Source organism: Ursus arctos, unplaced genomic scaffold, assembly GCF_023065955.2.
Source record: "Ursus arctos isolate Adak ecotype North America unplaced genomic scaffold, UrsArc2.0 scaffold_8, whole genome shotgun sequence".
NCBI classification, from domain to species: Eukaryota; Metazoa; Chordata; class Mammalia; order Carnivora; family Ursidae; genus Ursus; species Ursus arctos.
Window position 1 is genome coordinate 21,778,374 of NW_026623100.1, and position 26,884 is coordinate 21,805,257.

A 26,884-nucleotide genomic window follows, 5' to 3' on the forward strand; every position below is an offset into this window, starting at 1 on the left:
TTCTTCCCCAAGCACACATGTATTTACACACACCCCACTCTTTTTACCAACTTAGTTGCCTAGGTAACTAGATATCAAACTTCTATTCATATATTCTTCTTCCTCATAGGAAGGACTTAAGCTCACGTATGCACGAGTCCGGCGACCAAACTCAACTCTCTCCACATTACTCCAGATAAATGTAAATACATACTCACTAATACTGGCTCTGGTTTACAAAACACACGCACATGCATAGCTTGGTTATACAGAATTCAACTCAATACGGATTTTTCTTTCCCTGTTATCCAGGCAATGCAAGAGTTACCATGGCTGATGCCCAAGACATTTGGCTCTGGTAGTGGAAACTGGGAAGCAATGGTGAAATGAGGTAAGAAAATCCGGGGCCAGAAGGTGGACCCAAGTCATCAACTGCTTTTCCCAGGAACTTGCTCTTTTTGGATAAGCGCTACGACTACCAGCCCCAACCTGCTGCCATAGCCTACAGTCCCCTCCGCCCGATTCTGAACCGCATTCAGGCTGGAGCAGATGCACACACCGCGGGGAGTCTCGTTTGCAGGAGATGAGTGTTCCCTTGCTCTATTTTAATGCTTGCTGCCGGGCCGGGTAAGGAAGATTTGCCAGAAATCGTGGAGAACAGCGACAGCCAAGCATTTTCAAGCAAAGACTAGTCAGCCCAGGAGCAGCGAATCATGACTTGCACAGTATTTAACGGTTCACGTAAACAACTTTCTCTCCTGCCTGCGTGCACTTTTGAAGCCAGCACCGGCAGACGTGGGCAACGCTGGGGACGCCTCCTGCCAGGCTCTGCGGGTACGCAGGCAGTACAGCCTCCAGCACCAGAGCCGAGGGCCGCGGGGGTGGCTCTGACAGCCGCCCCTTGCTGATCCCTAAGGCCAGAGTGGGCCTTAATAAATACTCCGCCCGTCCGACAGGAAAGGCCAAGTTCAAACACAGCGTCCAGCCTAGGGCGGGTAGCGGGGAAGGACGCCCACAGATCCGACCGCCAGCCCCCGCCTGTCTCTGCGGCCGCACCCGCTAGCTGAGGAGCCGATCCAGGTTACTGCGCCTGCGCGCCCCGGCTCCGCCCCCTTGCCGCTTTCCGAGGCCTCGAGCTGGGAGCCCGCCGTCGCTTAGCAACGCGCGTGTCACAGTCGCGGCCCTCCGCGCGCCCCTTTCCCCGCAGGGCTTAGTCCCTGATCTTCCCGTGAGGCTCCTCGCTGCCTCGTGTCAGGCCGTGGGAGCCCATGGAGGGAAAGGAGGATAAGCAGCAGTAAGTGCTGGGGTTTGGTTTTCTATTTCCCCTTCTGAAAATACTTCCTTCCTTCGGGGAGGGTGAAGTGAGACCCGGGGGGTGGGTCCTCGGGCCATCCCCAGCGCTTTTCCTCTCCCAGCCTACCTCCAGTAGCTGAGCGTTTACCGGAGTACTTTTTAAAACACACAGCTTACTAGGCACCAACTGTATGTCAGGCACTTTACATGCATTGCCTGGCCCAACATTCTTCCCCTCCTCACACCCCACATCTAAGTTAGTAGCAAATTCTGTAGGCTTTACCTTTAAAATATATGCAGAATTCCACTATCACCCCCGCCCTGGCCCAACTACCAGCGTCTCTTACCTGGATGTTGTAACCATCTCGGCTGCTCCGCTTGCCTCTCTGCGGCGTCCCCAACATAGCAGTCTGAGTGGTTTTTTGTTTGTTTTTACAGCGTAGGTGAGATCACTATTTTCTATCGGCCACTGCAGAGTAAGAGCTAAGGTCTGTGACCTTAGTAAGCTAAGTGACCTGTGGGACATACACAAGCTGCCTCTTTTCCCGTATCTGGTCTTCTCTGCTGCTTGCCCTCTGACTCCACCCGGCTCCAGCACGCAGGCCTCACGCTAGCAGTGATTCTCAAAGTGTGCTCCTCCCCGCCCCCTCCCACTATCCAGCATCACCTGAGAACTTCCAGAAATGCATGTTTTTGCAGCCTCCCCACCACAGATATACTGAATCAGAAATTTGGAGTTAAGCGCGATAATCTGGGTTTTAACAAGCCTCCAGGTGATTCTGATGTACCCTAAATTTTTGAGAACTATCGACCAAGGTGTTACAACAATACCACATGGCCAGGGGTATCTGCTTCCCAAGCCTATATGTTTGTCACTAGAACAGTGGTTCTCAACATACATAAGAATCACCTGGAGAGCTGGTTAAAACAGTTTCCTGGGAACCTGCCTCGGGTTGGGATGGGGCTGGTGAATTTGTACTTCTAACAAGGTAACAGCTGATGTCAAGGCAGCTACTTCTGGGACCACACTTGGAGAAGCACCTAAGGACAGGTGCTTCTGTTGCAATGCTCTGGTGATTACAGTTCACTCCGCTAGATGCCCTTCCTCAAATATCCTCTTAGCTCGCTCCCCTCTTTCCTTTTTTCAGTTGCCACCTTCATAACGCATCCTCCACCCTGTCTAAAAATGCAGCCTGTCTCCCGCGTACATGCACTCGTTTTCCCCATTCCCTGCTCTGTTGTTGTCCTTAGCACTTAACACCATCCAAAAGACCATATGTTTTACTTATTATTTGATTTCTCATCAGCCTTCCCTCACTAGAATGTAAGCTCTGAGAGGGCAGGAATTTTTGTTTTGTCACTCCTGTATCCTCAATGCCTTGAGCAGCACCAGACACAAAATTCAATAAATATCTGTTGGAAGAATGAATTATTCAACATTATCCGTAGGCATTCTTGCCCTTACCATGCAAAGGAGGAAACCAAGGCTCAGATGTTAAATGACAGAGTTGGGATTCCAACCCAGGTCTAACTTTCTTCACTGCCCATTAGTGTTTCCTTCTAGTAAGAAATTACTACAGAATCATATAGTTCACATTTATATGTTAATCTATAGCTACTCACACCACAAATACTTAATTGAACGAATGCATATGTACACAGGCGTATAGCCACAGCCCCTTCCTTCAAGGACGTGATGCCAACAGAAGTGTACTGCTGAGTTACAACAATGACAAGCAGATGGAAAAGATGTTGTCAGATATCTATAATAAATCAATCATGACCTTTCCAGAGATATGTGTTTAATTAAAGGTAATATAAAAAGCCTTAGACGTTATTCACACTTGACCAGTAATCAGTTTTTCCAAAACCTTTACAGAGAGCAGTTTTTGTTGGGCTGCAGGGAGCTAGAATCCAAGGGTGCTGAATGTTTTTTGTCTGTGTATTGGAGTGGGGGTTGGGAGTATGCAGCTACACTAAGCCACATGAGAAAACAATCCCAGCAGATTCACCGGAAACATGCAAATACTGTAACGGCAGTCCATTTACCTGTGAGGACCACGATGCTTCCCCGGGTGGCTATGTAATGATGAATGAAACACAGTCTTCACCCTTATGGAGCTTACTGACTAGTAAAGGGTGTTTGTAGTGCTTACCAACAAAACAAAACAAAACAAAACAAAACAAAACAAAAAACTAGGTACATAAATTATTAATTATGGTGTTATGAAAGAAAGTACTAAAAGACTACATGGGGCAGGAAGGGGGAAATCTAGGAAAAGCTGCTGAGGAGATGGCTTTTAAGTGGAGACCTAAAGATAGTGGACCCCTGGTGCAGAGACCTGGGGAAGAGCTACCAGGCAGAGGGGACAGTGAATGCCCTGAAGGGAAATAACTCGTGTGTCCAGGAACTGAAAGCAGGCGTGCTGTCTGGAGAAGTGAGGGGAGAGAGGTCTCAGGGCAGCTGATGAGATTAGCTGGAGCTGGGTCTGCCGGCCTCAGAGCTACGATAAGGAAGCAGTATCCACTGTAACGGCAACACAAAGCCATCTGGGGGTTTTCACTAAAAAATGACATGATAGAAAAGATGAACCTGTCTTTGGTTTGAAGTAATGTAGAGGTTATATTTTAAGGGCCAAGACTAAGCAGAACTGCTCACTTTCTCTATAAATTTGGAATCTTATTTACTCACCTTCCATGGGTCAGGGTTTTGATTTTAAAAGCTTCTGTGTAAAAAGTATTCACATTCATCTATTTCATTCTTTCCTTTATTTTCCAAGTACGTGAAATTTTAAAATACTGACTTTTACGATGTCTATCACTCTTTATTTAAAAGGAGAAAATTTCAGGGGCGCCTGGGTGGCACAGCGGTTAAGCGTCTGCCTTCCACTCAGGGCGTGATCCCAGCGTTCTGGGATCGAGCCCCACATCAGGCTCCTCTGCTATGAGCCTGCTTCTTCCTCTCCCACTCCCCCTGCTTGTGTTCCCTCTCTCGCTGGCTGTCTCTATCTCTGTCAAATAAATAAAATCTTAAAAAAAAATAAAATAAAAATTTTTAAAAAAGGAGAAAATTTCTATAAATTCTTTCTAAACACTTTTTTAATACTTAAAAAAATTCAATAATGTTCAGTTTGGTACCAGTCTAGTTATTAAAAGCAAAAAGTGATGAGATTGAATTGATTATTATCATGCTGAGAACATTGTTTCATCCCTGAAAAGATAGCTAATAGTGGTCATTTGGTAGCTTTTATAAGTTTGCCACGTGAACTTTTAAAATTAAATAGCTGTCCTTGTTCAGGTGACTGAATTTACTAAGTAATTAACTTTTTTTTTTTTTAAGATTCATTCACTTATTTTAGAGAGAGTGTGGGGTGGGGGAGGAAGGGACAGGGAGGGAGGGAGATAGAGAATCTCAAGCAGACTCCCCACTGAGCACAGAGCCTGACTCAGGGCTGGATCCCCGGACCCCAAGATCATGACCTGAGCCAGAATCAAGAGTCAATTGCTCAACCTACTGAGCCAAACAGGCGCCCCGTAAGTAACTTTTAAAGAAGATGAGTTAACATTAGCATGTAACTTACCTTCATGAATAAATGCTGCAAATAGGATCTGTAACCATGATCAGATCACTACTCTGTACATTGTGCTGGTATATCACTATGAATAATCACGATTAACACAAATCCCTTTATCTTTTATATGATTTAAAATGAGAAGATACCCTTCCATATTTTAATTGCACAAGTCCCTTATAACTATTAATAAAGCCTAAATTGTCTTGACCGATACTTGCAATATATTTAAATTTTATTTTATACAATTATGACACAGTCCTAAACTGCTCATTGGGGTACATTATTTACTATTTGTTTTTCAGAGAGCATAAAATAGAAGATGCTGGTATAGTGTATGTAACTGAAAAAGAAGAAGAAATCAAACATGACAAAAAACCTGGAAAAAGTATACAACATTCAAAACCATGTGTCGGGAGAGGACGTATATATTATGCAAAATTCATTCATACAAATGCAAGAACATTCAATGAACCGGTTCCCTACATAGATCCCAAAAAAGGGCCAGAAAAGCAGGTTGGATGGATGTTCCTTATATACAAATACAGATTTAGATTCAGAAGCTGTTTTGCAGGATAATTTGGTCACAGACTACGTAAAGGATGTGATATATTTCAGACTAATACTTTTTATAATCCAATAGTTAAAAGCAGTAACCTGAGACTATTCTTCCAGATAACTGTTGCAAACAAACAATATATAAATAGGGAAGGAATCCAAATAATCGTTTTTCTAGATTGGGTCAGATTATAGCCATTTAGTAGTGTTTGGCAGATACTGAAGAAATCTATAATATTGTATTTGTGTTACATATTCTAATATAAATATTTCCCATGATACTCTCTATAAAATAATAGCTACCGTTTATTTAAGGTGTGAAGTGCTAGGGATGAGCTAAGTGTTTTAGATAAGTTATATCCTTTAATCTGTACAACAGTTTCTAGGAGGTAGTATTAGAAATATTTTATAGATAACGTACCACACAGAAGTAAATTACTTCTTTGTAACTTACATAGTAAATTACTATGTAAGCAAATGTCACAGTTGTGTTTCTGACCCAGGACGGTTTCTAGGAGGTAGTATTAGAAATATTTTATAGATAACATACCACACAGAAGTAAATTACTTCTTTGTAATTTACATAGTAAATTACTATGTAAGCAAATGTCACAGTTGTGTTTCTGACCCAGGACGGTTGGTTTAGTCAAACCATACTTTTATTCACTATCATACTAAATATATTCATCTTGTTTCTTTAAACTTAGGTTTGTTGAAGTGTAATTTATTGTTAGTTTCCTGTTCCTTATGTTACAAATTACCACAAATTTAAACACTAGGTTAAAGCAAACAAATTTATTCTCAACATTTCTTGAGCTTAGAAGTCCAAAATCATTCTCATTGGCTATTAGCAGGGCTGGTTTCCTTCTGAAGGTGATGTAAGGGAAGATCCAGTTCCTTGCCTTTTCCAGCTTCTAGAAGCTGCCTGCATTCCTTGGCTTATGGCCCCATCCTCTTCAAAGCCAGCAGCATGGCATCTTCAAATCTCTCTCTGACTCTCCTGCCTCCCTCTTCCAAGGATCAGAGTAATTATGTTGGGCCCACCTAGATAATCTTAGATAATGTCCTCTTCCCAAGATGTTTAACTTAATCTCAGCTGCAAAGTTCCTTTTGCCACATGAGTTTGTGTGTGGTTGTGATTTAACTTAACATTTAAATGGAGATTGCTTTTAGGGACCTGTCTTCACATCAGTAATGTCCAGTGTTTTTGTTGTAAAATAGATAGCACACCAGGGCACTGTGTGTGAATGGGAGATCTTCTTGGGGCAGGAATTAATGTAGTCAAATATGCATTCATGTCGTGTAATAAAACCTTACACGGGCAGTTTTAAGGCTATTTTGTTTTATAAACAAGCAATTATTGGGGGATTTAAAAGATATTGATGGTCCAGGCCTACACTCAGGAAATAAGTCTGAGTGAAGTTCCCATGACTTCACTAAAAGTTAATGACTGACTCTCCTGAGCTTTAAGTCAGGGCTGAATTAAAACCAAGCTATTAACTGAACCCATCCTTACCTTGGAGATACTAAGGAAAAGAAATGGGTTTGAGAATGGAGATACAAAATGTAAAAATCTCAAAAATTAGTCAACGAATTTTCTCTTACTCCTAGTTTATAGGTGTCTTAAGAAAGGTCATGTTAGGAGCTGCTGTCCAGATGGGTCCATGCAGGAGCAGTAGCACCCCTGTGCATTGGCGCTAAAAGCTAAATGAATCAGAGACCTTTAAGAGATGGTGAAAGGGAGTTTGAGATGAAGTGAGAGGGCAGGGAAGAGAGGCTGCCGGTGGACATGAGTGAGGAGGTATAAAAAAAGACTGAAGACGCATCACGGAGTTCAGAGGGTATTTGTCTTGGGTGTGGAGTGGGCACTGTTCATATTTAAAGAACAAAAACAGCAATCTCAAGTGTACTCATTTCCACGTACTCAAGGAGTAATAAAGAATGCTCATTTCACATATCTGTACACTTTGTTCCTTTATTTTAGATGGCAGGTTTCTCTTTAAAGTTTAGTTTGGTTGTTTTAAAAAATTATCTGGTTTATAGTAGTGCTGGCTGTAACATGAGAGTAAAGAAAATAACGTTGCCTAATATTTAAAGTGACATATCTGCTGTTTTATGTATTTTGCTCAAGAACCTAACACCAGATTGGTTGATTTTACTTATTTTTAAGATACTTACATGAAACAACCATACAGTTCTACATAGGGAGATAAAATTGGGGGTGCCAGAAAAAGTAAAAAGGAGCTGTAGCTCAGTCACTTTCAATCACAGGCGTTTGGTGGTCTTGTGTTTTTAAATACTGGTATTTTAAAAGAGATTATATTAGGTCATTATGTTTCAAAGTGTATGTTTCAAAGCATTAGCCCTTCCTATGTGCTCAATAAAATAACATTCCAAAGTCAAATACATTTTGGAAAAGCTATTTATTTAGATCTTACAACTTCACAAAGACATTTATATATAAAGGTTCTAAGAAATCCTGTGATAAACTTATTTCACTTTACTTACCTCAATATTTTCCAAATTTCTTTAACTTTGGAAACCTCCTTTACATTTCACCTAGTATTCCACAGAACTAGTATTCCACAGAACACAATTTAGGAATAACTTATCATGGACATTATGAGTTGCTTAAAAAGAGGTATTTTCTGCACTCCTGATATCCACAGCAAAATAGAGATGAACATAGATACAATGTAACTCTAGTGTTTCCCATAACACTTCAGTGTTTTAAAGCCTTAAAGCTCCTCTAATAAAATGTGATTCTCTGTAAGGTGTTGTCAAAAGTCCGTATTTCCCTAGGAATCCCCAAAGCAGGATTTTGTGTTCCACAGAGGACCACCACCAGCGGCAGCCATCTTTGCCAGGATCCTGCTATGTGGTTCTACCTACTGCCTCTTGCATTCTCTTAACTGGCTTCTCCAGGACGCCCCGATTACTTTTACTACTTCTCCTCCCAAGACTCTCCCTTAATTTCCCAAAGAATTAAAACTAATTAATGTCTCCTAATGCACTTCGGAAGGCTTAGAGATAGCAGAAGTATAAAAAGACTGTCCCACAGTGGTTTCCAAAGGTGGTTAAGGGATTCACAGTACAATGGTCATCAGGTCTTCCAGGGCTGGAGGTTAGTGGGAGTCTCTTCCTCAGGAATCTCCAGATGTCTCCATACCACGGAGCTGCAATGACTGTTATCCTGGAGCATGAAAGAAGACTGGCCTTGGGCTTGAAGGGAAGGCGTCCTGCTTTCTCTGGGTCCAAAGTTTTGAACTGAGAGCAACTATCTCTTTAGGCAAAACCCCTTCCACAATCTGCAAGAGGTGGACTGACCCTGAAGCCTAGACAAAGCAAATACAGTAGAACACTTTTCCCAGTTTGGCTTATTTCATCATAAATAACTCACGTCAGCCCCTCACAATCCGCTTCAAGTGATGGTGCACAGAGCAGTTAATTTTTACACTTAGTCTTTCCCTTCCACACGGGGTGAAGGAAAAAACAAGCTTCCACCTATCTCTTTAATCTTATAATCTTTTGAGCAAATGCTTGTACCAAAATGGCATGCACATGTGCGCAGGCCCATATACATTCTCACTCTTCCAGGAACAAACCAGACTCTTCAGGCAAAGGGCAGGCTATCCAGAAATAGAAAACAGAAAAACAGCATTTTTGGAACTGTACGATTTCATTCTGCCGAAGTGAAGCTTCTCCCCATTTACAACACTAATCAGAACACTTCCCCCAACTCTGAGGTCTTCCAGTCTTCAAGTCACACTTTAGGAAACATTGTTCATTATTTCCTTTATATTTTGTGAAATTAAAGAGAACATTTTGGTCAAATTCTAAATTCATAAGAAACCTTGAGGGGTGAATTGATATCTCTGCTTTTAGGGTAACTTTCGCAATATACTCTTGTTCAAAAAATAACTGAATGTTGCCAGGCATTTGCTAGCAGTTTGCTCATTCCAGAGTCACTTACCCAGTAAGCTGGGTGTTAGCAAAGTAAGTTCTTGATCAGCAAAAAAAGATAATATACAGTATACTCCTTAAAACCTTTTCATAGAAGATCTTTCTCAAGGTACTTAATATCTCTTTATTGTCACTTCTGAAATAATTTAAGTATCTTTGTGGTTATCTGGCTTTGCATTCTGCAGCAGATTTGATAATGCAATTAGCGCAGAAATGAGAGGCATGCACGGATGGGGGCAGGGGTCTGACTTGGACAGCTCCGCTGCCTGCTAGGGACACACTTTGGGGAAGTTAATCTCCCAGCAGTTTTCTCATCTGTAAAGTGGGTGTATCTACTCGCAGAATCGTGGCGAGGGTAAGTGAGAAAAGGCCTATAAATCTGAGAACTTGGGGCATAATAAGCACTATCATAACCGTGCAGTGGAGGAGGCCCGCAAGAAGCAGGCATTCTGACAACAGTTAGATATGACTATTTTCAGCCAGATAGTGAGAAGACACCATCTGTTTGGTAATCTGTTCTAGAACTCCCAGGATCGACATCAAGTAGTCTTAATCTTTGTAATTCATCTTTCAGCTCATCTCGCCTGTTCTCCAAAACTCTCCAATTCCTGAATTCCTTTGACCTCTGCAAACTTATTCATTACCCCGGGTTACAATTTGTCATTGGTCTAAAACTGGCATTCATTTAAGCTTGCCAGGTGAGATCTAACTCTCTCTTCTGTTAGTCAGGGCTCAGTTCCCTCGTAGGTCCATGTTCATCCTGTCTTTTTCAGTTTGAAGATAATTTCCCTTAACGAAGAACCTAAAGTCGAGGAGTTCTGACTTTCAGCTGTGAACTGGGTACTCTTCTTCAGATTCTTAGCCTTTCTGTGATTTCTCGATATAACAGAATTTTTTTTTCTCCCAGAAAACCCTATTTTTGCTGCCTTTGGCATATTTCATGAATTTCTTCTAAGCTTCTTGACAATCTCCTGACAAGGTGACTCCATGATATTATTTTTTTTTAATTCGATATTGTAGACTTCTTTTATACATGCCTGTCTTTTAGAAACTAAGCTGCTTTGGGAGCTGGCTCCCTGTGGAGTCAGATAGATGTCTTCAAATGCCTCAGACTTTTCACAGCACTGTAGCTTCAATTGCACTGTCAGAATTTTACTTATGTGAATCTCATATTCATTCCCTTGAATCGTATTTTTCAAGTCTCTGACTACAAAATCATGGTTGATTTTTTTAAAAGCCTGATCTCTTTCCTCAAAGCCCAAAGTGGGTGTTTGATTATACCCAAGATTACTTTCATTGTCTAATAATATCCAAGAACTCCCAGGTGTCACAGTTGCCTTTTCCCAATGTTGTCTTAAGTCTACCTGATCAACCAGATTTTTTAAAAAAAATGTTTCCTTAGAATTAAGTTGAGTAAGTTTCCCCTCATTCTTTTCACATCTTCTAAAAGATCAGATTCTAATATGTGCTCACGGAGAACTTATCAATTCTCCCTTTCCTGGGTACTTAAGTCAGGTTTTACCATCAAAAATTCAGTAACATTGGAGATATTTTTCCTTAGAATAAAGTTTTTCAAACTGAGGCATTCATGGGTTATAAAGCAATGTGGGTTGCAGCTAGCATTGTGAAATGAAATAGAAGAGATAAATGATAAAACAGAAAAATAGTCAAGCGCACTGCATGTAGTAAGACTAAATATTGTGAAACTTTGAGTTTTACGCATGTGTATACATTGGATGTCCTTGCACGGCAAAATCTATCTCATGGTGTGGATCATGGACTGAAAACTATGAAAACCACCACCTTAGATGATAATACATTATCTGTATTTCCACAATGAAAAGTATAGAACATAATTTTTAGATTAAATCAAGCCATCTACATGTAAATACATATATACAATAAAATGGTAGTACCAAACATAGAAATATAACTACTTGGTTGATTTTTACCACTCCATCTGTTGACAGAAAGTAGTTTAAGAATTTAGCAGCTATATTTTAGCTAAAAACATGCGATAATTCACTTTTAAGTACCTTTTTAAAAATTCAGTCTTTGTAAAAATATACTTATCCCTAGATTTCAGAATTCCATTTTAGGACTAGAATATCCAATAGCTTATTGAATCGAATCACCGAACATTCACAGACATCAGGCAGCACATGAAAATGTTCTACAGTATCCAATTTTGTGTTTCCATTTTTTTTTCCCATAAAGGGTGACTGGTGGTCACATGGCAAAAGACTGGAGCATCCCTTCCAACCACCTTATGACACTAAGAGCACCCAGAGGAGTGACTTTCAAAAACCAGCATGTCCATTGGTTTTGCCAGTCAGACACAGCAAGTTGCAAAAGCCTTCTTGTGGAATAGGTAAGGTTAGCTGTGATCAAACCTCTTCCCCGTTCTCTCGGGTTGTGGCTATCAAATTAGGGTGTATTAAATGTACTGGCACCTCCTGAGAAAATTACTTCTCTACAGGAGTTGAAAATACACACAGCAAATGCAGCCCTTCATCCCTTCTTGGGGTGGGAATGGAACCCCCATCCCTCCAAACATATTTACTACAGGATAGTAAAAACTGGCTTGATCACTGATGACACCAGCCTCCAAGTCATATACTTAGTAGCATTCTGCTCATTATTGTTGCCACCAAATTTTAAAAAGTATAACTACTAAAACTGTAGGCAATGCCTACGGCAGTATTTACTACAGGATAGTAAAAACTGGCTTGATCACTGATGACACCAGCCTCCAAGTCATATACTTAGTAGCATTCTGCTCATTATTGTTGCCACCAAATTTTAAAAAGTATAACTACTAAAACTGTAGGCAATGCCTACGGCAGTATTCCTCCAGCGCGCTCTGAGGGACACCAGTTCCTTATGATGTTTATAGATGGTGCTCAAAGAAAGAGGGAAGTGGTCAAATGAGTTTTGTAAAAACTGAACTTATGAAGCTAAACAGATTTTTTAAGCCACAGAACTCTTAAAACCCTTACTGTAAGCACAAGCATAATGCATTCCAAGAAGAGGAATAAAGAATGTTATGTTTTCCCCACTATTGACCACCTCACCCTTTCTCGGGGAGGTTAGTTCACGTGACTGGTATCCCACAAAACAATGCAGGAAATACTGTTACATGGGTCGACCGTTAAAACACTGTCAGATCTCAAAGTTATTTACCTGACAATGTTATTATAATAAATTTAGTCAGCTTCTATCTGTTTGCTACCACGCGCCCTAGTCATCTCTACTGCTAGAGTAGAATTTAGCAAGTCTTAAAGAGAAGTGCATGATCAACTCAAAACAAAATTGTATTTATTGAGTACCCACTCTGGTCATCACTCCATATAAAAGTTCATAAGCTAAATTTCAAGTGATTTTCTGAACATGACAGTAGACAACAAAGGATTACTTTTAGTGGTCAACAGCCCCTTACTTAATTTTAGCCTTCAGGCCTCTGTGATCTGGTCAGTTTAGTTAAGGATACAAAGGGCAGGTAGATTGAAGTTCAGAACATTAGAAAATGGTCATATTCAGCATGATTTCTACTTCAGGGGTGGTAGTTAATGGAGAGGACTGTTAGATAATCTGTAACATGATCTCTCCTTTAGAAAGGTAATGAAGTCTGATTCAGGAAGGTAGACTGAGCACAGACGTCTAAATCCCCCACCTCCCAAGACTCTATTAAGTGATAGTAAAGCAATCAACCCATAAAGATAAAGAGAATGGAAAGAAGAACTTTCTGCGGTGTGGAAAGGAATGAAAACTCGTTGATGGATTAAAGAAAGCAAAGAAGCAATAGCCTAGAAAAGATAGAGGGAAAAGCAGCAAAGAGCTAATCCTCCTGATAAAACCCCAAAGTAGCTGGAGGCTCAGTCAGCAGGCAAAGCAGAAGGCAAGAATGAATCCAAGGGTGACCTGAAAATCTGTCTTGTAAATAACCACTGGGGTCATGAACCTTGTTTTCTACACCAACATTAAGACTAGTGGAGCCCAGTGTCTCAGCCAGCTGGTCAATTACCACACAGTGACTTTTTCTGTAATTCAAGTTGATCTCTTATCCTATTCTTAGTTTATGAATGGATGGCCAAAGATTACAATTATGCCAGATTATTTTTTTTAATGTTTGGAGGGTAAAGTCAAGGAAGCATCACAGACCATAAAACAACAACAGCAACAAGAACAAAAAACTAGAAAATATGAGAAAAGCAAAGCAAAGTGGAGAATCAGTCTGGGAGGTCCAACTTTTCTGGAGCTCCAGAAAAGTCAGGAATAAAATTGAAGGTGGAGATAATTATCAACACATAACATTTACTGAGCACATACTATATGCCAGGCAGTTTATGGGACTTCCTAAATATTACTCATTCAATTCTCATACCAACCCTAAGGAATATATTGGTATGGTAATATTATTAATACTCTCATTTTTCAGGTAAGAAAGCAAGCACAAGGTTTAAATAACTTGCCCAAGGCTACAGAGCAAACAACTGGTATTTGAACTCAGTCTACCTCTAATTAAAACCAGTACTCCACCCAGCCTCTAGAATAATAAGAAAGTTTCCCAATATAAGAGAGAGGCATTCAAGGAGTCTACTGAGGGCTTCCAAGTATGAAGGGACAAAAGATACAACCTATATATCATCATGAAATTGCAAAGCAACAATTATTAAAAAGAAGATTCTGTAAGTTTCCATAAGAGCAAGAAAAATTAGTCACTATCGAAGAATTAAGAATCAGTATGGCATGAAGCAGCACTGAAGCAAAAGCACAATGGAGTTCTGTCTTCAAAGTTTCCAGGGGAAATTTTTTTTTTTACTTAGAAAAGAGGATTTATTTAACACAAATACTAGAACCTCTCTTTTTCAGGTGGCACCAGGCTTTGGACCCAGTGAGAAAGAAATGTAGTCCTAGCATGATAGTTGCCCCATATGTGAACAAATTTCATATATTATATTGTAAATGCAATTTTATAGTTTTTAGCTTTTAGCATTATAGAGACACAGTACAGAAATTTTAAATGTGCTTACAGAACAGAATTCTGTTATTAGCCTTTACAAGAAAAGCACATCAACAGTTGACAGAAGATGGGAAGTAGAAAGGGTGCTAATATCTTTATTTAACATGAGTACCCAAAGCAGATGTGACAAGAAATTGAAATTGAAGGTTGAAGTTAAAGAACTAATATAAGAACCAATTGATCTCTCTAGCCCCTGACTCTTTGCTGAACTTTGAACTCCCATCCAACCACCTACCTAACATCTTTTCTTGGAGAGCTAATCTCCTTTCAAACTAAACATGGCTAGGATAGAATGGCTCATTTCCCCCACTCCAACCTCTCCCCTGCCAGTTTTCCTCTTTTCAGTACATGCCGCTTCTATTCCCCCTCAAGTTTTGACAACCTAGAAGTCATTCCAAAGCTCTCTACCCTCTATATCCAGTCCATCAGCAAACCTTGACACTTCTATCTCCAAAATATACTCCAAATTTTAATGTACAGCGTCTGTTACCCTGTTTCCTCTCTTTCTCCTCCAAAATATGTTTTCCACACCATTGTGAGAAGAATCTTTTAGAAACACGAATGATATCGCTTTCCTCCATTAGATGAGTTACTTCTCATTTTTTTAGAGTCAATTTCAAATTCCTCACCATGGCCTACATGGTCCTGTTTATCTGTGGAATCTATCTCCTATTGCTCACGATATCATGAGAGGGACATTTCAAGAAGGGGCATGTAACTCAGACCAAGGAGGCAGAGAATGTTCTCTGAAATTCATGATTATTTTCAAAACAATTTATGCCTGTGTACTTGTTACTGTATTTCCATAATTTACTTATTCTTATAAATTAAAATCTGAGTACTAAGAGAGTTTCTATAATACAATCAAAGTTCAATACTTTGGAAAGGCTTGCCAAAAGGTGACTTTTTTTTTAAAAGATTTTATTTATTTGGGGGGGGGGGCAGAACATGAGCAGGGGGAGGAGCAGAGGGAGAGGGACAAGTAGATGTGGGGCTTGATCTCACGATCCGGAGATCATCATCTGAGCCAAAATCAAGAGTTGGACGCTTAACTGACTGAACCACCCAGGCACCCCAAAAAGTCACTAACTTTCAAAAGTGCGAATTAGGTGTGGACAAAATCACTATAAAAGAGGAGCTGGAGTGAATTTTTTAAATCTTGAAAGATTCTGCAGTCATTTTATTTCAGATATGTCTTTAAGTTTCCATTCTGTTTTAAAGAAACAAACCAGAAAGGATACATTAGGGGTTTGGTTCACACAAGAAACACAAAGTGCAATTCCAATCAATGGCTACTTCTGCAAAGGAAATGCATTGGCATTCCAATAAAAATGTGGTGACCGAACTGGTTAAAATAAAGTGTCTAAGTTTAGTATACATAATATTCTATGATTCTTTGTTTTAACTTTTTTGGTTAAGTAACCAGTCAGATCCCCGTTCTTTCTCAGAAGGAGTGGTTGCTTCTACTCAAGTGCAGTATGGGACATGGTAGAAGATGAGAGCAGAGCGCTAGGTTTCTTCTAGGATGACCAGGCAAGGCTCAGCCCCCCGCCAACATCAACGCCTATAGGTCTGTTCCGTTGAGCCAGTCTATTTTCCCGGAGTGGAATCCTCCAAACCTCTGCCTGGAGTGGGGAACAAAAAATCTGGGAATTTCTCCAATAGCCCTCTGTTGGCAACTTCACCTTGTCCGTGCTCCCTGCCCCAGAGCCGTCAGGTGCCTCCATTTTTGAACCTTACTGGGACCCCACCCATTCCCCACGAGCACTTAGCTTCCAGGTTCTTTGCGGTCTACTCAAGGTCACTGCCATTTAACTATCTACTTCCCAGTTTCCAAATTTGTTAGTATCTTTGCTCTCATTTAGTTCTCTTTTTTACTAAGGATTTAAGCTTTTTAAGGTCTTTATTATCATTGTACTGGTGTTTTGGGAGGGAATGGGGGAAACGCACAAGTTGAATTGTCACGCTTAACTGGAAATCATGGCCACCTTATCACCATCAATACTCCCTCCCCGTAGATTTTAATATTGGTTTAACACTTACAGTGGTTTGATCCTAGGCTCATTACTTAAATTTCATCATTTTATTTCCTCAATTCAAGAAGTGGGAATAATAACCCCTACTTTGCAGGATTGTTAGGAGAAATAAAAAATATGTAAAGTGCCTATCACAGTGCTTGGTACATAGGAGACAACAAATGGAAGCTATTTCTGTTATTAATTATTGCATTGTACTACATTAGATGTTTAGTTGGAATTTAGCTTTGGAAACCAGGTGTGGAAGTCTCACTTTTTCCTTCCTCGACCTCCCTCCCCCTTCCCCACCCTCCTCCTCCTCCTCCCTCTGTCTCTGTGTCTCTGTTCTTTTACTGGTGTTTCTCATGGCCAAATTCATTATTGTATCCCAGGTGCTAGTATGATGCCTAGACTCAACAAATATTTATTGAATAGTTTAATGATAATTACATATTATTCAACAGATTCCGACATAATGTAATTTACACTAACATACACACCACAATATAGGCCTGCAATTTATTCATATTTTGGAGACTGTTTGGATACTAGTGAAAAGGGTTTTTAAGAGGAAATATTTTAGTGTAACAGTTTAAAATATGTACATACACTAGTTTGTATATTCCAGATTTTACATATATGTGTATATATGTGCATATGCATACAGCCATGGAAAATGTGGCTGCAAACATGCATCATGCCAATTAAAAGTCATCTCCTGGTCATTCTGTTCCATCAGCCCACTTCATTACGCCTGGTCTTTGGCATTTCAGCAATGTCATCTTGTGCTGATAATGAAAGTGCCCTTTATTCTTGTACCACCACACAATTTCCTGGCTGCCATCCATGGTCACTTCAACAAACGGCTGGGCTCCATATCTGAGTCGCTGTAAGCGTTCACTTTGGGTTTTATATCATAAAACTTTATAAATTGGGAAGGCTGATCTAATTTGTGAGGAAAGTCCTACTTAAATAAATAAAATAAATAAAACTTTGAGTCTTTATCAACGACTTCATATTTTAACATTTTCTTGAATTGCAAAATCAGATTACTATTATCATTAAAAATAATTTTCTAGAGTCGGCTTCAGTTTGTGTTGCTTCTTTTGCACCAAGGTGTAGCTTAATAATGATTTCTTGCTATAGTTTTGTTCAAGTTTTTTCACTGTATTTTGAAAAGCTATACCATTATTTTTTATATTAATAATACTTTTATATAAGATCAAAATAAATACTACTTAGAAGAATGGAGTTTCTGATAGAAAAATATTACTGATGAATGTTTTTTAAGTAGATACACACACACAGTTAAGAAAATTTCCCAAAGTAAAAGTTGCTGAGTTCCCACCAATCAAAGGATCAAGTTGTGTGTTTGAATAAATTCTGGCTTTGTTGATAAAATATAGATGGCTAGACACCAACTTGTTTGGCGTATCCTTGTTTAGAAAATTTCTATTTTAATTAGATCAAGTTTCCAAGAAACAGAGAGTGGATTTCAAACATTCTTCATGGACTTTGCCTTATGTTTTGTAATCCTCATGTAACAAGGCTTCTTTTAAGTAATTATTTTGGGTTCAATTTGAATTCTGAAGTAGAATAACCACTAAGAACTTGAATATCTGCTTTGATGTTTTCCTACTTAGATGTTCTTCGCTATTGCGGGCTTCTTTAAAAGTCTCATATATTTGCATAAATGAATATGGTAGTTATGTCTAATTTTAATAGATAAAATATCTGAGTGAGGAATTTCTCTAATAGCTCAGATTTGTTTTCTTTCCCTTTATTAGTTCCCATAAAGGTTTTTTTTTTAAGTGATTATTTTTGAGATTCTAGGAGGTTCACTATTTTTTTTTTTAAGATTTTATTTATTTGAGAGAGAGAGATAGCGAGAGAGAGCGCTAGTGGGGAGGAAAGGGAGAAGTAGGCTGCCCACAAGCAGGGAGCCCGACACAGGGCTTGATCCCAGAACCCCGGGATCATGACCTGAGCCAAAGGCAGACGCTTAACTGACTGAGCCACCCACACGCCCCTAGATCACTATTTAAAACATAATTCATTTTAATTGATTTACTTGACTTTGTTCTCAAGTATTTCTGTTTCTTAATTGCATAACAGGTCACCCCAAAATTTAGAGGCTTCAAACAACCATCATTTTATTTGCTCAGGATTCTGTAATCTGGGCCGGGCTCAGCTGGGCCGTTCTTTGGCTGGTCTGGGTGGTGGACACTTGTGTGGCTGTATTCACTTGGCGGGTCATCTGAGGACTGGACTTGCTGGGAGGCTGGAATGACCAGGCCTCTCTTTCTACATGCAGTCCCTCCATGTGGGCTCTCCAGCAGGGTAGCTGAACTTCCTATGTAGCAGCTCAGGGCTCCCCAAAATGCAGAAACAGAAGCTGAAAGGCTTTCTCAAGGTTTATTCCTGGAACTGGCAGAGTGGTACTTTTGCCACATCCTATTGGTTAAAGCCAATCACAAGGCCAGCTCACATTCACAAGGAAGGGGCTGTATAAGGATAGGAATAGTGGGAGACCATTAAGGTAGGGCGACCAATGGAATGGACTACTACGTGTCATTCAATTGTTCTTCCCATGAGAGTTTAGCAGTAGCCAACTCTTCACTTTTCTTTTGTTTGAAAATGTCTTTAAATTGCCCTCACTCTAATGGGCAAAAGTAGAGCTGGGTATAGAATTCTGGGTTCATGGTTATTTACCTTTTACACTTGGAAGATATTATTCCCTTGTCTTCTGTCGAGCCCGCAGGAAGTCCAATTGTTCATCTTTGGAGAGTAATATGTTTCAATGTAAGATTTTTAATGTTCGAAGGGGGCCTTTGTATATAGGAAGAGTTATTTATAGTTACTTACAATTTACATTAATATCTCAGATTTAGTATTGCAAATGAAAAATATTTCTTTCCTTAAGCCTTTCATTTTTAAATATTGTTTCATTGTAATTGCAGGGCTGTTGGTTTTCAAGGATTCTGTACAGGTGGGGAGAGAGGCATGAAAACTGGGCAAGTTAAAACGCCATAAAGCTTGCTTTCACCACAGAGATTGAGCCATTTTCTTCGATAAATGCTCCTTGGATTGTTGTAAGCTTTTAGTTAATTTCCAGAGTCCTCAAAGTTGATTTGCCGATGTTCTCATCACTATTACAGAGCAGCTTTTTGGAGGTTCTTACTCTGCCATTCTCACTGATGTCCTATCCCTTTTAGTTTTGGTTTTCAAGGATTCTGTACAGGTGGGGAGAGAGGCATGAAAACTGGGCAAGTTAAAATGCCATAAAGCTTGCTTTCACCACAGAGATTGAGCCATTTTCTTCGATAAATGCTCCTTGGATTGTTGTAAGCTTTTAGTTAATTTCCAGAGTCCTCAAAGTTGAGTTGCCGATGTTCTCATCACTATTACAGAGCAGCTTTTTGGAGGTTCTTACTCTGCCATTCTCACTGATGTCCTATCCCTTTTAGTTTTCAGGTTAAAAATGTTTCCTCCCAATCTCACTGCTTTCTTTGTCTGTGGCGCTGTTCACTGACTAGGAGTCCTAAACTTTGATGTAATCAAGTTTGTCAACTTTTCACCTATGGATTGCACATTGGGTGTTTTCTATGAAGAATTTTTCTACCTTAATGTCACAAAAATATTCTCCTTCATTTTTTTCCCTTGCTTTTATAATTTTGCCTTCCATAATCATATCTTAATCCTAGCATCTGCCTTTATGTGCAATGTTAAATAGGGAACCTATTTCACTCCATAGAGTGAAGAAGTTTCCTGGATACTATCTACTCAACAGTCTATGCACTTTCCTCGTTGACTTGTAGGACCTCCTTACTTGTATGTTAGAGTTCCGTATATAAATAGAACTGTCACTACTATTAATTTTTAGTTCATGGATCAGTACTAACATGTTTTAATTTTCTGGGTTTTTAGCTTAATATCTGATAGGGAAAGTCCCCATTCCTTGCTCTTCGTTTTCAGAGTTGACCTAATTATGGACCTTTATTTTTCCATTTAAACTCTAGAATTTATGACATTCCTCAAAATACCCAGGTAGAATTTTGATTAGGTTCTGTTGGCATTATACATTAATTTAGGAAAAATTGTCACCTTTACAGTAACATATTGTATGTTATGGAAAGTCTATTCAGTTCTACTTTTATGTCAAGAGAGTTTAAAATTTTTCTCTGTAGACGGGTCTTGTTGTTAGTTTCTAAAAACTTGATATTGTACAGTTTTTGTTCCCACAGACAGAATATCTTATTTTGTTTTGTTTTCTAGTAGATTATGGTTTTGATTTTTATACACTTAACTGCTTACCTTGCTACACTCTTACTCTCATACTTTGTTGATTTCAGTGGTGTTTCTATTCAGGTAATCATGTTACCTACAATAATGACAGCTTCTTCTTTTCCTTTGAAATCATTTTACTACTTTTTTCATATATACATATATATTATATACTTTACATATATATATACATATATGTATATATGTATATTTCACCAATATCTCCATTAATATGTTAATAACAGTAGAATTTTAGTCTGAGTTGTTATGGGTATAATACTTATTTTTTTTTGTTCTTCAGTCCTTGACTTTTTAAAGTAATAAAAAATTTTGTTATTTTCTTCTATATATCTTAGGCACACACTTTTCTTAATTTATTTCTATTCTTATTTGGGTTCTTCCTCTTGGAATTTTTTGAAGTAGACCTTTTATATGGGGAAATATTCTGAGGACTTCCTTGTCTCCCAGTATTTTTTATTTTGGCTTCACTGCTGAATGACAGTTGGATATAAAAATTGGGGACTTAAAGTTCTTTTTAACATTTTTAAAATATTAATCAATTATCATCTTGTGTCCAATGCTGTTGCTGTGAGTTTTTATATAAATCTGTTTTTTCCTCCTTTTAAGTAACCTATCTTCTCTTTTTGAAGGCATTTAGAATTTTCTTTGCCCCAGATGACCTTAAATTTCTCTATAAAGTGTCTTGGATGTGAGTTTTTCCTTATGTATCAAGCAGGATAGCGAGGAGAGTGAGGGAAGTGAGGGACCCAGGGTGCAAAACTTGAGGAAGCACTCACTCCCAGGGCTATGTAAGTGCCTCCTTGAATTTTACAACACAGGGGTCTCATCTTACTCCTCATCTTACTCCTGGACCTGCCACCCTCCTTGGTGATCTGTGAGCCCTTTCAATCTGAGGTCTTTGATCTTTCTCAAATTCTTGGATATTTATCATCATTCTTTCCTTTTTTTTCTTTTTAAGTAGGCTCCACACCCAACACGGGGCTTAAACTCATGACTGCAGATCAAGAGTCATGTGCTCCACTGACTAAGCCAGTCAGGCACTCCTATCATCATTATTTCTTAAACTACTTCCTTCCTTCTGTTTCTTTATCTAGGTCTCCTGAATTCTACCATCTGCGTCTTTTAGCTTTTCTTTTATATTTTAATTTCTTTATCCTTTACTGCTGCCCTTTGGGAGAGTTTCTCAGTCTGTCTAGTTCATGAGTCTTTTTGTTTATCTCATCTTTTTAAATTCAGCTATTGCCTTTTGCTTGATTTCTGATATTTATGTGATTTTTTTTAATGACCTCTTCTTCTTGCTTCACATAAATAACACTTTCTGTGTCTTTGAGGGTGTTTGTTGTGCTTATTTTAAATTCTTGGAGTACTGGTTCTAATTATTCAGCTTCACACAGTATATGTTTTAAATTTTGTTGTCTTTCTTTATAGTGTCTGTCTAGTTTATCTTAGGTCATGTTCCCCAAGGGGACTCAACAGCCCTGTGGAGGCATAATGTAAAGACTAGGGTCTGGCCTAGTCTTTGATTCAGCTAATTTGTGCCTCCCAGCGAATTTAAAGGAAAGAAAATGAGGGTCAGGCTGGAGAGTGTCAGACCCCATAAAACCAACCTTGACCATTTCCATTTGCTGTCACTGTACTAGGTCAGTCCTCTAGTTAGAATACCACCCCTCCCCTCCACTTTAAACTCTTAAAAAGAGGCATCACAAGAAAAGGCAATCTCTTGAAGTTTTCAGTCCACCAGCACTGATGTTTGCTGGGGGAATGGTAGCAGAGCAAATACCCAAAGGGGCAGCATGCACCCGTTTTCATCAGCTCCTTACTCTAGAGGGACTTCTGTGCTGTTGGAAAGTTACTAAATTGACAATAGATGGCTAGCCACTTGCTGCCAGTTTCTTCCGCCCCAGGCAAGCAATGATCTTCCCAAGGTGATGTGGGGGGAGGGGTGTCAAGAGGAGATTTAAAAACCTCTCCCCCACCTATTCTCTCTTGGCCCTATCTGACCTTCCTACCCTCCAGCTCCAGCTGCCACCAACCCCTCACCCTCGTCCACTAACGTCTTTGGGTTTCTCACAGTCGATAGTTCCTCAGATTCATGCTTCTTCTCCCTTCCGCAGTTTTCTCTTTCATTAGGATACAAAAAAACTGGCCCCTTGCCTAGTTTTAAAGACCCTCTCTAATTTGATCCCAGCATCTTTCAATTCTCAAAGCAAATTACTATCCCCATTTTAGAGAGGAGGAAATTGAATATCAACGAAATTAAGTGATTTATCCAAAGTCACACCACTAGGAAATGTGATAGGGCTAGAATTTGAAAACATGTCTGTGTTATCCCAAAGCCCATGCTTTGGATACTCCCTTAACCCCACCTGATTAATGACTGAATTTAGAGCTGTTTCATTTTATTCAAGAATCTGTCAAACCATGTTTCTAAAAACACTAATGTTCTGTGAGCTGGACTATGGCATTCACCCAAAACCCGGTAGTCTTTTCCTAAATGATAGAAAAAATATGTATAAGTTATAGCTGGACTTTTCTCAATGTCACAGTTGCCCATACATAGTTAGTAAATCTTTGGCACCTGCTGTTCTTTTGTACACTAGCAAATCCTAAAAAAAGGTAATGGTTATGTAGAAGATGAGTTTTGAGTAACTGATCTCAATTAGAAATCAAGAAAATGTTATCAGTTAACATTTTTTTCTCTGTTAACAGGGAAAAGATTGCCATTTCAAATCATGTAATATATAAATACTTAAAGACTCATCATTCCTGCTAGTAAAATTAGTTTATTTCAATGTCTGAATATTGAACTGAATTCATGAGCGCTTAATATGTTTGAATTTACTAACATAGTTCTCCTTCTTATATATTCTTCCTAACTTTAAAGGCAAGATTTTCTAAAAATTAAATTTCATTTTTCAATAGTTAACACATGCATATAGTACAAAATTCAAATGGCACAAAAGAATATACAGTGAAAGTGAACCCACCTCTGTGCTCCAGTGACCTAATTCTCTCCCCCTGCAGCAGTCACTTTATCAGTTTCTTGAATGTTATTCCAGAGATATGGTAGGTGTACATAACCTCTTATATGTGACTTTTTAATAAAAGGGAGAAATTTAAAATTTCTTCCTTGACATAATTTTACCTCACTAAAGTGGGAGTTGCTCTGATCCTTTTATAAACGTCCATGCCAACACTAAAAATAAAGTGAGTTTTAAAAGTCATTAAAAATGTGAAACAGAGAGAAACCAATAGAATGAATCCCTATATACCCATCACCTAGCTTGAAAGATTATTTAAAAGTGATTTTTAAAGGGTTTAGTAGTCTTACAAATTTTCAGAATATCTGTCAATGGGCAATGGAAAGAATCACATGTTCAACTACAACGACAGCAGCCCTGGAGTCTTCCAAGTCATTCTGTGAGTGCTAGTTGGGAGCAACTTATGCATAAATTTCACAAAGCCTTTCTAGAAGTAAAAAATTAGTTGACAAATGAATTGTGCTTATAAGTTTCCTAACATTTTGGTTGGTTTCTGTGTAAGAGACATATCTAACAGACTTTTAAAGCCATTATTGCATTAATATTAGTTTTAGAAAGTACTAGGAATTCCCTATATGGGGCTAATTCAATTGTTTTGATTTGGTTCTTTTCATGGAAAAAGAATGATGCATCCATTATATTTATTCATACTTAAAAAATTTAGTTTTAAGCATTTTTGATAAAGCATGATTATGAATATTGATTATATTTCCATATACAAATCTACTTTTTGTCCTGACTTTACAAAATCTGTTTTCTCAGTTCCACTTGCCTCTCCTGATACATCAGCGGAACTTCAGAAGAATTTTATAGAACACATCTCTTTTTTACATCAATATGACTCTAGGAAAACTCCCAATGAGCCCATCCGGGGAAAGGTGAGAGTATTCAGAATCAATTATTTGATATTTTAGGATGGGACAGATTTATGGTAGAACATTAAGCCTTTCCAAGTCATAACCATCTTTCTGAAAGTCTATTTCAACAAACTAAGGTGGTTGTCAGGGGGATAAACTCTCAACAACATGTCATAGTTAAAATTAAGGAATGATGTCATAATTTTGGATCATGGTCTTTGGAGTTTGGTTTCAATTATTACAATCATTCACTGAAGGTAATATCGAAGCAGTCTGATAAACTGGTGGATATGCTCACGTGGGTGTGGCAGGGGAATGCAGCTAAGACTTACAAAGCCCAACAGAAATGTAATAGTTGCTGAATTTTTTGCCAACTGCAGATGTTTGTTTTCATATTGTACTTCAAGTCTTTTGTTGAAATGACAGTGGGGATGCGATCACAAACCCTGAGGTCTATGAACTGTAGTCGCTATTGTCTCCACAGCAACCAATAGAGCAAGAAATGAAATGTGATAGGGGTAGTCTTATACAGTCCCACTGATAGAAAACTTGAGGATGGGAAATAAGATGTTGCTTCTTTGGCTTTCTGCTTTTCCCTTTTATTTTCTGGCACACCCTATTTTATCACTGATTTAAAAGTTTCTTTGATAACTGCTATGCCCCTGAGAGTAAGGTGACAGCCAATGAAGAGGCAGAGAAGTAGAGTGCCTGCCTCGCCAGAACTTGAGTGAACACATGAACTGAGTTCACAGCTGCATCTTCCAGCAACTCGGGTGCCCTGGTTAATGTCAACTTTGTTTTCCTTTCCAGCGACATGGAGCTTTTGTGCAGACAGAGATAAAACCAGGGAGTAGACCAATAGTTCCTAAGGGAACAGAGGTATTACGGAATGCTCTGGGGTCATGCTCATCAGAACAGTCCAAAAAAACAGAAAAAGGAAACTCAGCGGAAAGCAAAATGATCTCACCAGGTCTCCAACAAAATTCCCCGGAGCTGTTAGAGACTGAAACTCACTTATCAGAAACAGACGTCAGAGAGGCAGCCAAGGCGTGCCCCAGAAGTCCTGAGAGAAGGGAGAAGGTTGCAGACATCCTCCAAGTCACTGCAGTAAATGCTCTTCTCCCCAGGCATGATCGTTTCAATCCACCAATAAAAAGTCAGGATAAGTCAGGATAAATTACCTTCCTCGGATTAAAATCTAATCCTTGGAATGGAGAGAAACTGCAGAATCATACGAACGCTCACAGTTGCTTTTTCTGTTATCAATAACCTCAAAAAATTCAATTTACATAAATGGGAAAATGAAAAAAGACAATTAAAATGCACCAAAAATTTAAGAGTGGTCTCTAATGAGTGGTGGATTATGAGACATATTTCTATGTTATATTACCATTTTTGTTTTGCACATAAATGAACATAATTAACAAATACAAAACTTTTATGAGAGGCCCTATAAAATAATCATTCTCTGGAATCAAAGCAGGGTTGGCATTTTGGCTCTACCACCTATAAGCTGTGTGACCTTGGGTAAATTACTTAACCTCTCTAGATTTCAGTTTCCTCATCTGTAAAATCAGGGTAATAGCAACTTCCCAAGCTTAGTGCGCATGAGATTATGTATATTGAACAGTAAGTAACCAATGCGATTACATTATCATTATTGCTATAATTAAAGTCTCAATTTAAGGATAATGTTCTCCTATAACCTTAAAATTTCACCCTTACTCTAAAACTTTTAGTCCCTCTGTATGCAATTAAGAGTGTGAAAAATCTAAAAACATTTCTCCTGGTACTAGTTACACAAATGTGCGCGTGCACACATGCACACACACACACACACACACATACTTAATTCAAAGACATATGGGTACCCAGAATATAAAAATATTTCCTGGGGCACCTGGGTGGCTCAGTCGTTAAGCGTCTGCTTTCGGCTCAGGGCATGGTCCCAGGGTCCTGGGTTCGAGCCCCACATCAGGCTCCTCCGCTGGAAGCCTGTTTCTTCCTCTCCCACTCCCCCTGCTTGTGTTCCCTCTCTCGCTGGCTGTCTCTGTCAAATAAATAAATAAAATCTTTTTTAAAAAAATTTCCTAAACTGTGTTCTATTTTACTTAGATCACTTCTAGCACTAACTCAGTCTTTGCTTTTTAGATGGGTTTGGTGTGGTTAATTCTACCAGCTCTTCTATTTGGCACATTTGGTGTGCCAAAACGTATCTGTCAGAGCTGTGCTCTGTTGCACACAGTGGAGTAGGTGGAATATCTCTCCGCTGCCAAAA

At 39.1% G+C, this 26,884-nt stretch overlaps 1 protein-coding gene across 1 annotated transcript; it reads left to right on the top strand.

Moving 5' to 3' along the window:
* Positions 1-365: 365 nt before the first annotated feature.
* On the top strand, positions 366-26,653 carry CUNH2orf73 (chromosome unknown C2orf73 homolog). Its single transcript, XM_057309300.1, has 5 exons — positions 366-370; positions 5,150-5,360; positions 11,583-11,736; positions 24,512-24,627; positions 25,417-26,653. The coding sequence occupies exons 1-5, from the start codon at positions 366-368 to the stop codon at positions 25,780-25,782; spliced, it is 852 nt and encodes a 283-aa protein (XP_057165283.1). The 3' UTR covers positions 25,783-26,653.
* The last annotated feature ends 231 nt before the right edge of the window (positions 26,654-26,884 follow it).

Bases quoted from the DNA above. Each gene is read 5' to 3' on its own strand.
- CUNH2orf73 (XM_057309300.1), top strand. The intron at 5,361-11,582 runs GTTGGATGGATG...TTTCCCATAAAG, and splicing joins AAAAAGGGCCAGAAAAGCAG to GGTGACTGGTGGTCACATGG. The intron at 24,628-25,416 runs GTGAGAGTATTC...TTTCCTTTCCAG, and splicing joins ATGAGCCCATCCGGGGAAAG to CGACATGGAGCTTTTGTGCA.